The 14761-nt window shown below is 37.8% G+C and overlaps 1 protein-coding gene across 1 annotated transcript in view; it reads left to right on the forward strand.

The window, feature by feature from the left end:
* Positions 1-14761, forward strand: part of eys (eyes shut homolog) — a 153225-nt gene that overhangs the window by 47557 nt on the left and 90907 nt on the right. The window contains exons 23-24 of the mRNA XM_035663372.1: positions 1263-1384; positions 2217-2476. Coding sequence (XP_035519265.1) covers positions 1263-1384; positions 2217-2476 — 382 coding nt within the window. The remainder of the gene's footprint in view (positions 1-1262; positions 1385-2216; positions 2477-14761) is intronic.

A 14761-nucleotide genomic window follows, 5' to 3' on the forward strand; every position in this document is an offset into this window, starting at 1 on the left:
TCCAACCAATATTTTTCTAGTAACACTGTTCTTCGTTCCACCATTATGTATTTTTTTTCGCAACTCATTATTCAAATAGGGACAGTTTTTGGAAACCCCTTCACAGTCTTGTTTACAGTACAGCTATTCCTCTCTCTGAACACTGTGTCCCACAGAGCTTTAGCTTATTTTGGAGAATTGCAGTCCCTGAAGGTGACTTAGCAGCAAAAATGAGATTATGTTCTATTGCCAGGGGTAAGGAATTGGAGTCTCCTGGAGGTATCTAATTTATCATGAGATGACGGCATTTTCCCCCCACCACCATAGGGCCCACATTGTACAAATTATATCAGACAAAGTTTAACGGCTCCCCTCCAGTGTATGAAATACAGATTAGCATGCATTCAACCAGCAGCACCCAGGACCTTTAGACAGGATGTTGGCAATGAGGAATCTTGAAAAACCCTTGACCAGATGACTACCTTTCATCCTGTATGCAAAGAGGAATTTAAATTAAACCGGTACCTTGGAAAGTAATAGACAACAAACCATTCATCTCCCATGCCATGATTAATTATCATATTGCAGATTGCAATGATGAAATAAAGGACAAGTGGTCCGCATACTGCTCTGAACGGAGAAGAAAAAAAATTGAATTAGATTAGCAAGCGTAGGAGCTATATATAAATCTGTTTCTTAATGTACAGTAGAAACAACATATTCATTGGTTATAGAGATAAATTCTGACAAATCTAAATCAAGCATATTTTACATGTTTGCTTGTCTGTGAAAATTCCTTTCCACAGAAAATATTCAGCGGTAATATTGTATGCTTGATATAGGCTTGTACCATATACCTTGAATGGCATGGAAAAAACAGGCTTGCATATTATCCAGAGGGTGGGTGGTAGAAGGAATACATCTGCATAGCAGTAATGTGAAAATTTAAGACAAGGATGACTCTTCCACAGTTTAAGCAGATTTCCACAGGAAAGATCTTTTAGTGAGTGGGAGGTTTTATCCTGCAATATTTTTTGAGAAAATCAAGATGAATTTAATCAAGTATATTAAGAAATGCACTGTTTGTTTACTAAAATGAAACAGGTATAAATAAGGAAGAATACCCTCTGACAGCTCCATAACAGCTTAATTAACAGCTCTCATATGAATATACAGTACTTTTTAGTTATATTGTAATGCCATTATAAATACTACACTCTAACTAAATTACTATTACTACTATATTTTAATGTTAATCTAGTTCCTTTATTTTTGTATTGCAGAGTTATGAGTGTGTGTGTCACTCTGGCTGGGAGGGGGAGTTCTGCCAACAAGAAATTGATGAATGTTTATCGCAGCCCTGCAAAAACAACGCCACCTGCACAGACCTTCTCAACAGCTACAAGTAGGTGTGCGAGCTGGCTCGAGGGCACTGTCCTCACAAGGTGCATCAGTCACTTAATAAATGCAGGAAAAGAAGCCGTTCAGAGATAGCAATATGTTCTTCCACTGGCAGTGGAGATAATGAATTGCAGATGGCAGGTAAAACAAATGAGTCAATCAATGGCTCACAGCATGAAAAGGTTTCAGGGGATCTGTGACTCATTGGAGGAAAAAGCTGGTGTATCTGCTTCAGCTAATGCCCCCCTTCTCGCTGGGGAGATGTAAAACTGCTTCAGGTGGAAAAGTTGGAGGATGAAAAGGAATGCAAGGTGGAGTGGTTGGTAGTGCTCGGGTACTCACTGCCACCAAGTGGAATATTCACCTGCCTTAAGAGCAGGTACTTTAGACTCACACACACTCCTCTCTGTTTCTCTGTAGCCATCTCTCTCTCTGTCTAGCATGCATACATTTCCATTTAATCCCCACTCAGTGCTCTAACCTCCTGTGTCCTACATTCAGCTGTCCAGAATGAAAAGCTGCTCTGACCAGTAGTTCAATTAACCTGTAAATTCCCTGTGCGGTCTTACACAAAGATTTAGTAGCGCAGTGCCAATACATGTACTGTCACTCTGTGTACTTGTTTGCAAAAAAAGAAGTGTCCTGTGGATCATTTGAATAAAAAGCATATGCCATCTGGTAGTTTATTTGTAACACCTCCCAGTAGCACTATATAAATTTTAGTCCCAAAGAGAATGACACCCTTAACCCTTAGAAATTTTCTAAATACCTGCTTTTAGGATTCATTTATTTATGCCAAAATGACTGTGCCATATCTCCTCTCTGGTGTGTCCAAGGTGTTTGTGCTCATCAGGCTGGACAGGTGTGGATTGTGCAGAGGATGTGAACGAGTGTGATTCTGGGCCCTGTTTAAATGGAGCTCAGTGTCAGGAGTCAGACGTACCTGGGGAGTTCTCCTGCACCTGTCCCCCCTTCTTCAGTGGCCCCTTGTGCAACCAGCCTTATGACCCCTGTGATCCCCTCCACAATCCCTGCCTGAACAACTCCACCTGCCTGACACGCTCCAATGGAACAGCCTCCTGCAGATGCCCAGCTGGTGAGTGAACACATTGCCACAACCTCATACTAATACTGCAGGGTTTTTTTTCTTTTAGCCCACTTTTCCTGTGTAACTACACCGTTTTGTTCAATAGGTTACTGTACGTAGACTATCTGCACATAAAAAAAAACAAATTTAAAAATCACAAGTTAAAAAAAGGTTCTAGCAACAACCATTAAAAACATTCCTGTCACTGTTAAGTATGCATTGTTTGTATCTTCTTTCAGAAATATGTGAGGCTTGCCAAAAAATTACCATATGAACAAAGACAAAAAATGTTGTATTTCTTGTGCGTTCATCATATGTTTAACTGTATTATATTAAGTTTTATCTAATATGGGAATAACAAATGTTCTTTCTACATGATTTAAAGTGATAAAATGCATTTTTTCCAACAATGATTGATTCATACACAATAGTAAGACTATTGTTTTGTGGTGCCATCGGGAGCGGATTGAATAGTCCATGTCAGGTGGAATCAATTTGCTGGGCATGGGTTAAAGACAGTGGTAAGCATAATGATCAAATCTGGCTTGCCAGAAAGTTGTATTGATTGCAGTACATTTTCTTGATTTTTAGCCAAACAAGGCTGACTTTTGACCTTTTTAGACCTTATGAGAAGAACTTAGCTCCTGCTTCATCTTGTATGATTTTCTCCTCATGACCAAAACCAGCTGAATCCAGTTTGAGCTGGATTGTTCTATTCACCATCCATGGTGAATCAGTTGCTAGTGTACTCCGTACTGGGCTGTATCCTCAGTGTGTATGCATTACACACTGCCCCCTCATATGATGATTATTTATAGAAACAGTACCTCACAGGCCAAGACCCAGATTAAAACTACATAAAATCTATTATGTGTTTAAAACTACATAACAAAAAGCCTGCAGTTGGTTATTTTGGTTACATCTTATCAGACTAATGTGTACTCATCAACACTTTGCCATTGCAGTCAATTCCTGATTAAATAGTTATTTCTCTTTTGCATAATGCTCTCGCATATTTTCCTTTCTGTCACTTATTAATTGTCCAAACAACCCATTAGCTCATCTCCATGGCAATAAAAGTCCTTATAACCATGCCTTTTACCACCTCTCACAGCAAACACATTAACTTAAAGACCAGTCAGTTTTACAATTAGACATAACACTGACTGGTTTTGTCAGTGTCTATGCACATATCAGCTGTTAAATTTGCACAGTACCATAATTCGAAATTTAATAAATTCTCTGGTTTCTACTTTCAAGCCATCTAATGAGTCCAAACTAACATTTGGATTCCATCAACAGACATGAACTCCCGCAGAAGAATGAAACTACAGTGGTTGAGTACTGATACTAAATAGGAAATCAATTACTGAAAATATAAAAGCTTTGAAATGAAATAGTTAACCTGATGTGGCTATTGAAAGTAATCAGATTACTTTGTGCACGTAATGCTGCATGTAATGCAGAATGCATCATACTGTATGATAATTTACATATTGTTCTCTCGCTCCCTCAGACACATTCAGAAATGACTCAGATACACATTGAATCACACTTGAGTTCACACACATCTAAAAATCAACAATCAAATCTGTTTCATGTTCAATTCACAAACTCAGTTTTATTTTATTTTTTTTAAAACATTACAAATGGATGACCACTTACTGTTGAAATTACCTGTTAGGAAGTTTATTACCAAGCCCCTAACAGCTTAGGAATTATAAATGATATAGACTTGTAACATTCAAACTTATCAGTGAGCTGGTTAAGATGCTATAGAGTTGTGCTGTACCTAATGGCTCTATCAGTGCAGAGATGAAAAGATGTTGCCAGATATAAATAGAGCAACTGGGTTCGTTTCAGAAGGCTTCCTTGGAGAGGAATAGGAAATTAGGTGCTGGCTGCATACATTACACCAAGAGCTTTGCGTGGGCTTGGTCGTTTTCACTTCACATAAGCATTGTGAGTCACTACTCTCCATTATTATTCACCATAAATCCATCCTACAGAGCTACTACTCAACAAACATAGAGCTGTTATACAACCCATGGCTTGATTCCAGTGCAACATTTTAACAGACTTGTTATTTACCATTCAGTGTAGGTTATTTGTCAAGGAAATTGTGTAGGCCTTACATTATTCACAGGCCTTATTAAATTAGAATTTGTCTGCCTGTGTCTGCCAGATTTACTGCCTTAAACAAATCTCATCCCATGCGCTTAAAATGGACACACAGTACATTATCAAGGTTAACTTGTTATGAAGTCAACACTAATTAGCCATTTTGTCCATGGCTTTTAGTTGTGCTTATTTGCGTTTTTACATGGTGTGTGGTAGAGGGCCAGGGTTACGAAAATGAACTGAATTAAGGAGATGGGGTTTGATGCGTTAATATGACATTTGATGGCACACATCTCAGTCAAAGACCTTGGTTGTCTAATTGGCATAAAATACAGCATGGCAAGCTTATGTGCACAACAAAACTGCCTTAAAATTTAAAACATCTCATTTGCTTTTAGATACTGCATCTTAAGTAAAGAAATTAAACTGTTATAGCACCAGTCTGCAATTGATGTACAGCCCAAACGTCACATGGTACACATTCCAACTGCTGCTTAGTTGAATCCACATGGTCCACACTCAAATAGAGACAGTGTGTGCTCTTGTACATGGGCACAGTTGGAAATCATGGCAGCTGCACCATGGTAAAACATGCCTTAGGGTAGACATGAAGGTTTGTGCTGTTAACGAGGCTGTATTATGGAATATATCAGTTGTCTAGACTTGGGGGTGTTTTTCGCAGTCATAGGATCATAGAAGTGTAGGTGAGTCATGAATCCGGTTCTCATTGCTGTTTCACCAATTTTGACATGATCACATGATGATGTTGGATCATTTAAAGCAACATTATGCAAGAATTGGTATTTTTTGTGGTTTAGCGCCCCTGCTGTTTTAAAATTCACTTATACCTCTGTCATGAATATGAACAGCTGGGCATTTATTATGATCACATTACATTAAGCAAGTGCAACAACACAAGACAAAGCAAGCCAGCTATTATTACCTATAGTCCAACAGCAAGAGCCCCAGCTCGGCTGCTGGATTTTTATTTTGCGGTGCTCTCGCTAACGACTAAAAACCGGTCCAGGATTTACTCTTATCTGGCGTCTTGCTCGATCACTCTCTCTTTTTCTCTTCTTAGCTTCTTCTATCAATGACCAGTCCGCACCAAGCTGGGTCCCCCCTGCCCCCAGGCATGTAAACCAACTACTACTTACTACTACTTACTAACTGGCGGTAGCTATAGTTAGCCACATTGTTATCATCTGTCCATCAGGAAACTCTGTAAATCACAGGGAGTTAAGGCAGAGCAGCCAGTGGACATCGTTTTTGTAACTCTTAAATATATAACGGTACAGCATCAAAATTCTAGTTAATGGTTGGGCTGTAGTTTATTTACTGCGATATACTGGGACCGCCACAGCAAAATCTTTGCCCCCACAGCAGAAAAAAAACCCACAAACGTAAACAAAACATTCCACAATCAATCATCTGATCCACTTCCTCAATAACAACACATTTGTCACTCTACCTGATCCCTACCCCCAAGGAGATAAAGAGGGAAAAAGGTGATGCCTGGACGCGGGCGATAGAGGTGACATGACCCAGGACCAGATTATCATAGTTAATAAAAATACAGCGTAGTAAGGATACAGCCATTTAATATACTTTTATAACACAGACCTACCAATGAGCATTTAACTCACGCTGGACCCGTTCATATGAGTCATGAAGAATGAAGAATCCAGTCTGCTGCATAGTTCATACACTTTACAGCTAAACCAGAGAATTGTAGGAATTGTACATTGGGCTGAGAAGGTTTTTGTATTTCACGCTCTCTCTTTTTCTCTCTGTATGTTTAAATACTTTTATTATATTTTAACATTATTAAATTAAAACTCCATATTTTTAGAACAAGCTCTAGTTGCCAGATCTATTGTATAACCAAAACACACACCCTATTGTACAAATTGCCCACAAGTGTCACTCACTGTACACCGACAGTAATAGCAGCTACCAGAAAAACTCTCTCCAGGGATCTGTGTAACCCTAATGTCTGTTACTTGGATTCAGTGGGACATTTGAAAGACTTCTTCTAAAACGCCTCAAGGTTTTTTGTGTGCACTAGAACTTTTTGTTTGTCAGCTGTTTTTAAAATAGCTGGTATATAATAAATATGGTATATAATAAAATAATGGAGAATGACCCATGGAAAATCTGTGTTTCTGGTCTAGTCTGGCTATGTGCTACTTTTTAGCTATTTGTTAATTAAAGAGGCACTGGTATCTGATGTGAAGATACCCAGGAGACAATGGTAATGCTCTCATAGTGCATGGTCACTGTCAAACTTTTCATGGCCAATCTTCTAACAATATCTGATAGCAGTTGAGAGGGGTCTTTTATTAAAGATAAGCACTTTCACAGTGGATTTAATGATCTTTTTTTCTGTACTAGTGTTATAAAGCTTGTGTGGTCATAGTTTTCCCAAGACACTTCACTAGACTATATCAGTCTCACAAAAAGGGTGATGTGGCAAATTTACTATTCGTCATCTAAAAGGCAGCCATTAGGAAGTGCCTACTGGGAGTAGCATTAAAGGGATTTGTAAAACACAACCCCAATAGAAATGAGTTTTGTCTACAAAGGTATACTGTGAGAACCTGGAGGCCAGAATAAAACCACAACCAGCTGAAAGAATCTTCTTAAAAGAAAATATAAGGGAAGCAGTTATCCTCTCTTGATTGTAGAGGGCTTCTGTTGGAAGTTTTTGTTCTTCCTAGCAGTGACTCTCCGCTGAGGCTCTGGCCAGGAGGCCTAAGTCATCTTGCCTGACCAGCACAGATGTTCCACTTTCCTCTTAATGAGGAGCCTCAGCAGGGAGTGCCAAACCTGATAGAAGAGCAACCTGAAAATGGGAGAGTTAGGGTAGAGGTTGGGGTGAGGGTTACTGGCCGACAACCACAACAAATGAAACAAACATAGCATAGCATCACTCAACACAGATTACGGTACAAGGCAGAGTTACATGAGATTTTGACTCCTGTACACAATGTGTATGCTCGGGTGTCCTTGCTCAGTTGCAAGTGTTTGCACAGAGAACAGTTCACACATTAACTGCTACATACTGGGGTGAAATAAGATTTAGGAACTGTGTTGTGTATGTCTTCCTGCAGGTAAATTTAACTAAATTGTTATGGACAAAGACTTTGATGTTGAAGCCACAAATATTTGGCATTTTCACACAAATCTTAGGGGATGACAGGGGATGATATCTGTTATAGTCAACATTGCTGCCTCAAAATGCATTTACAGTACACAAATCATAGAATCCGTGACACATTTGAACTATTTCAGCTACAACTAGTACTAGATATGGAAACACAAAGGTCAAAGATTGCTACAAACTACAACTTTATTCATTAAAGTAATAGTATATAGTGGTAATATAGTATAATAAAGAAATAAATCACACATTGTTAATTCAAGTCATTTTCAGATAAACAGAGGATACCACTACAAGGTCAAGTGCACAACAGTTGAAGTAATGAACCAGACCATCAGCTGGCTTTTAAAGCAATTCACATGCACAGACATTTTAAAACAGACGTCTCAAAACATTATAACGTTTTAATAAGATTGTAAAGTCTCTTTTCAAGATTTGCAATTCGTAATTAATAATAATTTAAGGTTTGATGACAATGTTCATTTGCAGAAAAGCAGTAACAAAGTTTATGAATGCCACATTCCTAAATCTTTTTTATTCAAAGCCTTTTTGAAATTTGAAAATTGAGTTAATGATTAAAAGTAATAATGTCTCATATTTTTGTATTTACATAATATAGAGAACACAATGTCACTGTAGTACTTAATGTTTTAGATTTATTTAATACCTCATAATCATATATTACGTCATTTTCATCTGTATTAAAATGTGCCTATGCCCATTACTACCTTTTCACAGGTTTTCAGTGATAAGTTGCCATATTTCAGTGAGCTATTAGGATAAGAGGACAATCTGTTTTCCTCTAGTCTATCGCATGAAGTAGAGAAATATGATTCTTGCAGTATAGTGAATTAATTCAGAAACATTGTGTGGTCCCTTTACATGCAAAAACCATTTGGTCTCCATGGCTCAGAATATCCCCAGAGGTGTTCCTGGCCAGATGGAGAACAAACCCCTTTATTTGCATGGCATGCTACACTAGCCTTCACCTTCCACAAGATTGAGATTGTGTCCTACCAAACAGTTGGTTAATGAGCTACTGTGAAGCTGTGCCAACAAGAGAACTGACACATACTTAATATGATATTGAAAAAGATGTGTTGAGAACATGTGTTGCCAAAGATGTGTTGAAAAAGTCTATCCTTGCTGTATTCATTTCAAGTGATTATCCTTTTTTATAGAGGAGGTAGACAACATGACTTATAGTAGATGTGTCTCAATTTATAAACCAGATGCCCTGGCAGATGTATGTAAATATTACTGATCTTTTTTTCCCCTTTTCTCAGCACTGTTTACTGATATTAAACATAATGCAGTTTAACTTTTGTCCCTTCAGTACTAAATAATACTCCAAATTAACTGAAATTACAGTATTTTCCGTGTTTTATAGTTCGCTTAACAAGATTTAACATTTTAATGCGTTCCCAACCATTATATTTAAATTGATTTATTGCAAATCACATTTCTGTCCAGCTTTGTATTAGTTCATAAGATTTTTTATAACATTTGTAATATCTCTATTTAAGGAGAAAAGTGCCTTGCTCAGATTAAAAATCTTTTTTACAGGAGTGCCCAGGCTCAGATACTGTTGCATCAGCATGTAGAACATAAAGGTTACATATAACGCAGACTATGTATAACTATAAAACTAAACAATTTTTTACTAATGCTCAATGTAACTAAACCAATATACTGTGTCTGTAAGCCTCAACAATAACCATTCTCCCCAAAGTATAATTACTGAGATCAAAGATATTTTAAAGAAAGAAGCTGTTAGTGACTGAACTGTATTTTAGGCAAGTTCATAGCAAGTAAATATCAGCTCTATTTGGAGAGGTACAGTAGTATCTAGTTCTGAAAGTGCGGCAACAAAATATTAAAATGTAGCAGGTGTTCAGGCTCAGTATGAGAGCGTGCCCCTTCAGTGAGCAAAGGTCTCAGCACGCTAGTGATATTCCATTGCTGAGGGCAAAAGGTGGTTCTTTTCTTCCATTTTAGCTCTGAGACCTCTGTTTCTAGCCCGAACAACAGCTGCATCAAAAAGGGTAGAAAAAAGAATTAATGAGCATATAGTGGTATCACAGGTCTTCCCTTATAAAAATTCTCAGTCATCAGTAGATTCTAACATATTGGTGTTTAACCCCTGAATGCTTCCCAGCAGGTAAAAATACCCAAATGGTCTCTATGTAAATCTGTGGAGATGGGCCACAGAATATACTCATTTTATGTAGCATAGCCAAGGGCTTAGGTTTAGTTTTTGGGGGCCACAATGAAGTGTACTGTAAATGAATTATACATTATAATGTACAAATTGTGTAATAAAAACACGTATTGTTATCAATTAATAGTATGTTTTCCTTCTCTTTATTTATTTTTCCATCACTGATTGTTGTTTGCTGTTGGCAAAGCTGCCAGGCTACGGAGAGCTCCAGCAAGCTCCACCAGTCAAATGGCTAAAGGCAGCCTGTGTGTAGCCGAGAGGCAAAACTCACAGCAAAAAACAGTCACCAAAGCACTCACTACATCTCATGAAGCTTATTGATGTAAGCGAAGGGAAGCTGCCAAAGGCGACCTAGATGAGTGCATCTCCATTTGTATCAAGTCAGAGTACTCTTTCATTTTGATTATGACAGCTGGGCAGTAGAGGACACTGTTAAGAGAGGGCATAGTGATTTACTCAAATTTTAGAAACCTGGGTTTTTGAAAATTGGCAGAAGCATTTCCCACACATTTCCCAATGGAAACTATGCCCTTAAGCATAGGCAATATTTGTCGTTTTTACTGATAAGTTATGATCGCAATTTTTTTCCGTGTTTAAATGTTAAATTACAGGAACTAGCTAAGCGGGCATCAGCTGTTGTTTTTGTTATTTATGGACAGAGAAAAGACTCAGAAGCAAACGCATTAAACTCTTTTCTTGTCACCTGTTGAAGGCAAGCCCACTGTTTGCTCACATTAGCCCTGGTTTGTTCTGCCAACTGTTAAAAAGCATCTAAGACTTTCTGTGACATATGGCAGACAATGTGATTTTTGCGCTTTTTAGAGTCAAACATGTGGACCGGTAAACCAAAACACCAAGCAGAAAGCTGCATAGAGGTTCTGAGTGGGCGGTGATTCTCAGTGGGATCAGCAATGCTTGCAACCCTTTTACATTGCTGAGTGCCAATTGATTTAATGATAATTTTTTTTTAAATACTGCTTAATGGAGCTTTAAAGTTCACAGCACAGTCAGATTTTTCTTCCGTCCACGAGCACAGTTTGTAATTGAGGAGGTACAGTGACAGGGTTATGTAGTGTGGATGATATAATGGAGGCACACAATTGGAGCCAACTCATGTATTTCCATTATTTTAGGTCATTTAATGGAGGTGGCTGTCTTTAGCACAGACCTCCGAGACAACACACCTGCACCCAGGCTGCTCCACATGGCTCTTTTCACTTCTCCTTTGAACATGTAGCAGATTTCTGTTTTTACGGTATACCGGCTTTTACATGTAGACAACAGCAAGTCATCACAGGCAAAGAAATACCTTTGTGTGGCTGGCCTTGTTTTCTTGAATTGTTTATTTGTGGGTAACATAAATATTCCTAAACATAATCTCAAACAATGGCTGATTAATTAACAAAATATCATCCATTAGGCAGTGCAGTCATGTTACACCATATAAAGTTTAACATAGCCACTGTTAAATTGAAGGCACAGTGTGCTATTTGTAAATCAGTAAACTTAATAGTTTGAGACAAGTAAAACGGCAGAACAAGATAAACATCAAGGGAGCACTGTGAGCATTGTTTAAACCAGAGAGTACCTGTGGTTAAGTACTTGTGCACCACTGTGAGAAAGAGGTTAGCATCTACATTTATGTATAATGTATAAAAATAGGCCCTGGTCTGTAACAGCTGTACAGTAAACACATTTTGAATAAACTCAGTGTTTAATCATTTTGTGTCTTCATTAGCAGTACTGAAGAGGTGGTCCAGGTGTGTAGCAGTGGGGTAAATTGGCTGCAGTGGCTGGTGTTTACATGCAAAGAGCTTTCTATATTTAACCTACTTATTCAAGTAACCCAGTTTTTGGTCAGTGCATGTGAAGGACTCGCAAGCATGCTGTACTCCTTGATTATGAGAAACACAGCTATGATGACTAACTTGATATCTGGTTTGTCTGTCCATTTGTATTTGTTTTCAATTGCCTAAATTTAGCTTAAATTTTGTTTGTTGCACAGGATGAATGCCTACCTGTCTGTGCCAGATGTGTCTGTTTTTACAGACAAAAAATACTGGAGTCAATTAACTTTTTGGAACTGACAGATATATTACATAATTATCATCATCAGTTATGATTTTGAATAGACAGCCCATAAATTATGTAACAGGAATCCAAAAACAAACCAAAGTGTACAGCAATGCTCCATCATCTTCTCTGTGCAGTGATGCATCAGTGTGGCCACATTCTTTGTCCTTTTTTACTTTTGTTTTTTGCTCTCTTTGCGAATGTAGACTGCTACATTTTTCATGTCAAAAAAAAAATCATGGCAAGCACTAGTACAATAATGTTACTCTTAACAGTGTCATTAATTTCCCTTATATTAAAGGAAGTTCCTGCACAGTCAAAGACAGTAGCATATTGTTTTTGCTGACTGACCACTTTGAGACTGCCAAATAAGGCTGAAATCTCTTAAGTTTCCTGTGTTCATTTTTTTAGAACTGATTTATAGATTCAACTACTTCGTGATGTACAGTTGTGTATATTTATTATGATTATGAAATATATCTTTAGTGCCAGGTAGACAATTTGGCATGTGGGCAGCACAAATGAAAACTCGAGAGGAGTTGAGGAGTGCAAAACACAAAATGTTCAGCCTCTAAGGAAATTTCAAAGCAATTGGCCCGGTCAGATTTTTGTCATGATGCCCTGCAAGAATTAGCACAGTTACAGCTGTCATTGTGCACGACCATAACCCATTCTCGTAGGATTACTTGTAAACCATCATTGGCAGTGATATCTAAGTCACTGTCATCAAACATTAAATAAATATTTAGTGATTTAGTTTTATATTCAGTCTCCCTTATTTTTCTTCTCCACCTTAATATCAGTTCAGTGGTCCTTTCTCCAGGTTTCTTAATGTTACCAAAGGTGTGCCACAAAGTTTAGTTTTAGGACTCATCCTTTTCATTCTTTATGTTAATGACATTCGTTAAAATGTTAATGCTTTTTTAAATCTTGGCAGTTGAACATGCATTTTGTGTTTGGCACTATTTAGTCACACGTTCCACCTCAGACTACTGTTAAATGTAGACAAAACCAAGATTATATTCTTTTCCAAAAACAAAAAACAACTATGGTGCCAGGCAGCTATTCTTCATGTCTGCCCTATTGAGATTGTGACCATATACAAATATTGAGCCATCATAACTGATGAGAGCCTTTCTTTTAAAATTCATGATCATCTTTGGAAATTTTATTTTGTATGAGTATGCATGGTCTGAACTATGTGTGAGGTGCACTCACATTCTGTTTTTATATATACCAGTTTATGTGTGGGACATGATGTAAAGTATGCATGTTTTTTGTGCAAACACATCATTTGGTCATCATCTTGGTGTCAGAAAAAGTCCCAATGATTAGAGTAAGTTGTTGTGATTAGAGGTCAAAGTGTTAAATGCAATCAGAACTCCATTGTCCAGTTTCAAGGAATCTTGAATGGGATGTTATATTTGTGTAGTGTGTTGTGTCATAGGAAATATTAAACAGATTAGAGGCACAACAATTTAAGACCAGAACTCAGCAAAGTTCAACTGACAGAAAACTTGGAATGATATGTTTTGGTTTTAGCATGAAAATCATACACATATTAAGCAATCAGTGACGTCTGCGATTTGATGTACTGGCAGCAGACAGATGACACCACAGACAAAGACCGTAATCTATATTGCACAAGCTGTGGATCATTTTAAAGCAGCGAGCCCCCTCTGAGAAATTGTTACATCGGACTGACAGCAACTTTGATAAGGAGACTATAGTCACAAATGTATTTGTAGTCCAAACCAAACTCATACTGTTAAAATGAAGACATCACTTATATTTCATTTGAAATGTCCATCAAAGTTAGTTCACTATCCACAAGGGATTACCCACAATTTCTTCTCCTCTGAGACATTCACTGGCAGGAGCAGTGATCACATACTGTAGCTCCAGCCAGATGATGGAATGACTACGTGAGGATGCGCCTTGGGTATCCCTCTCTGTACTCTGTCAAAGAGAAGCCTCAAGTCACTGCTAGTGGCAGAAGATGCATTACGTTGTGGTGACATTCGAAATAGTCCCCAAGGTGCTCCACCATTGCTTTGACTGACAGACCAGCTTGGAAAACCTGTGCTGTCCCATAATTCACCAGATGCTCTGTGCTCTCTGTGGTCTCATGGATTCCCTCTCATTCTTAACATCCCATGATGCATGGAGCTGTGTCAGTGCCGCTGTCTCACTTTTTTTGCATTAGCATCACACTAGTTGTTTTGGAAATTTGTCTTTCTTTATTTTAAACATAATTATATACAATATAGTTTATTCAGCTGATTAAAAATGCACAGAGAGGGTTGCTTAGAGAGCTCCATTCGGTTGTTAGACAGTTTTTTTTATTCAACAACAGTCAATAATCAACAGTACTGGGCTTCATTTGGCAGAAAAGCAAACCACAAATAATGGCCAATAATGGCATCTGTGTGCACTAAGAAATGTATGATCTGTATAATTTTCTGCCGCAGTAGATTTGGAAAGTAATGCAATGAACAAAATATTATTATATATAAGGTATTATAGTCTCTGATCACCTGATACTACCATATTACACACAATACAGGAAATCTGCAGACCTTAATAAATATACATGATATTAATCATGTACTATCAGTAGATAAAAGGGGTGTGTGTGTGTGTGTGTAGGTGTGTGTGTGTGTGTGTGTGTGACAAGATTACATGTACTTGTCTGAAAAATCATCTTATACCTCAT

The sequence above is a fragment of the Morone saxatilis genome, unplaced genomic scaffold, assembly GCF_004916995.1.
Source record: "Morone saxatilis isolate NCDOM2014 unplaced genomic scaffold, NCSU_SB_2.0 Contig19, whole genome shotgun sequence".
In the NCBI taxonomy this organism is placed as follows: domain Eukaryota; kingdom Metazoa; phylum Chordata; class Actinopteri; family Moronidae; genus Morone; species Morone saxatilis.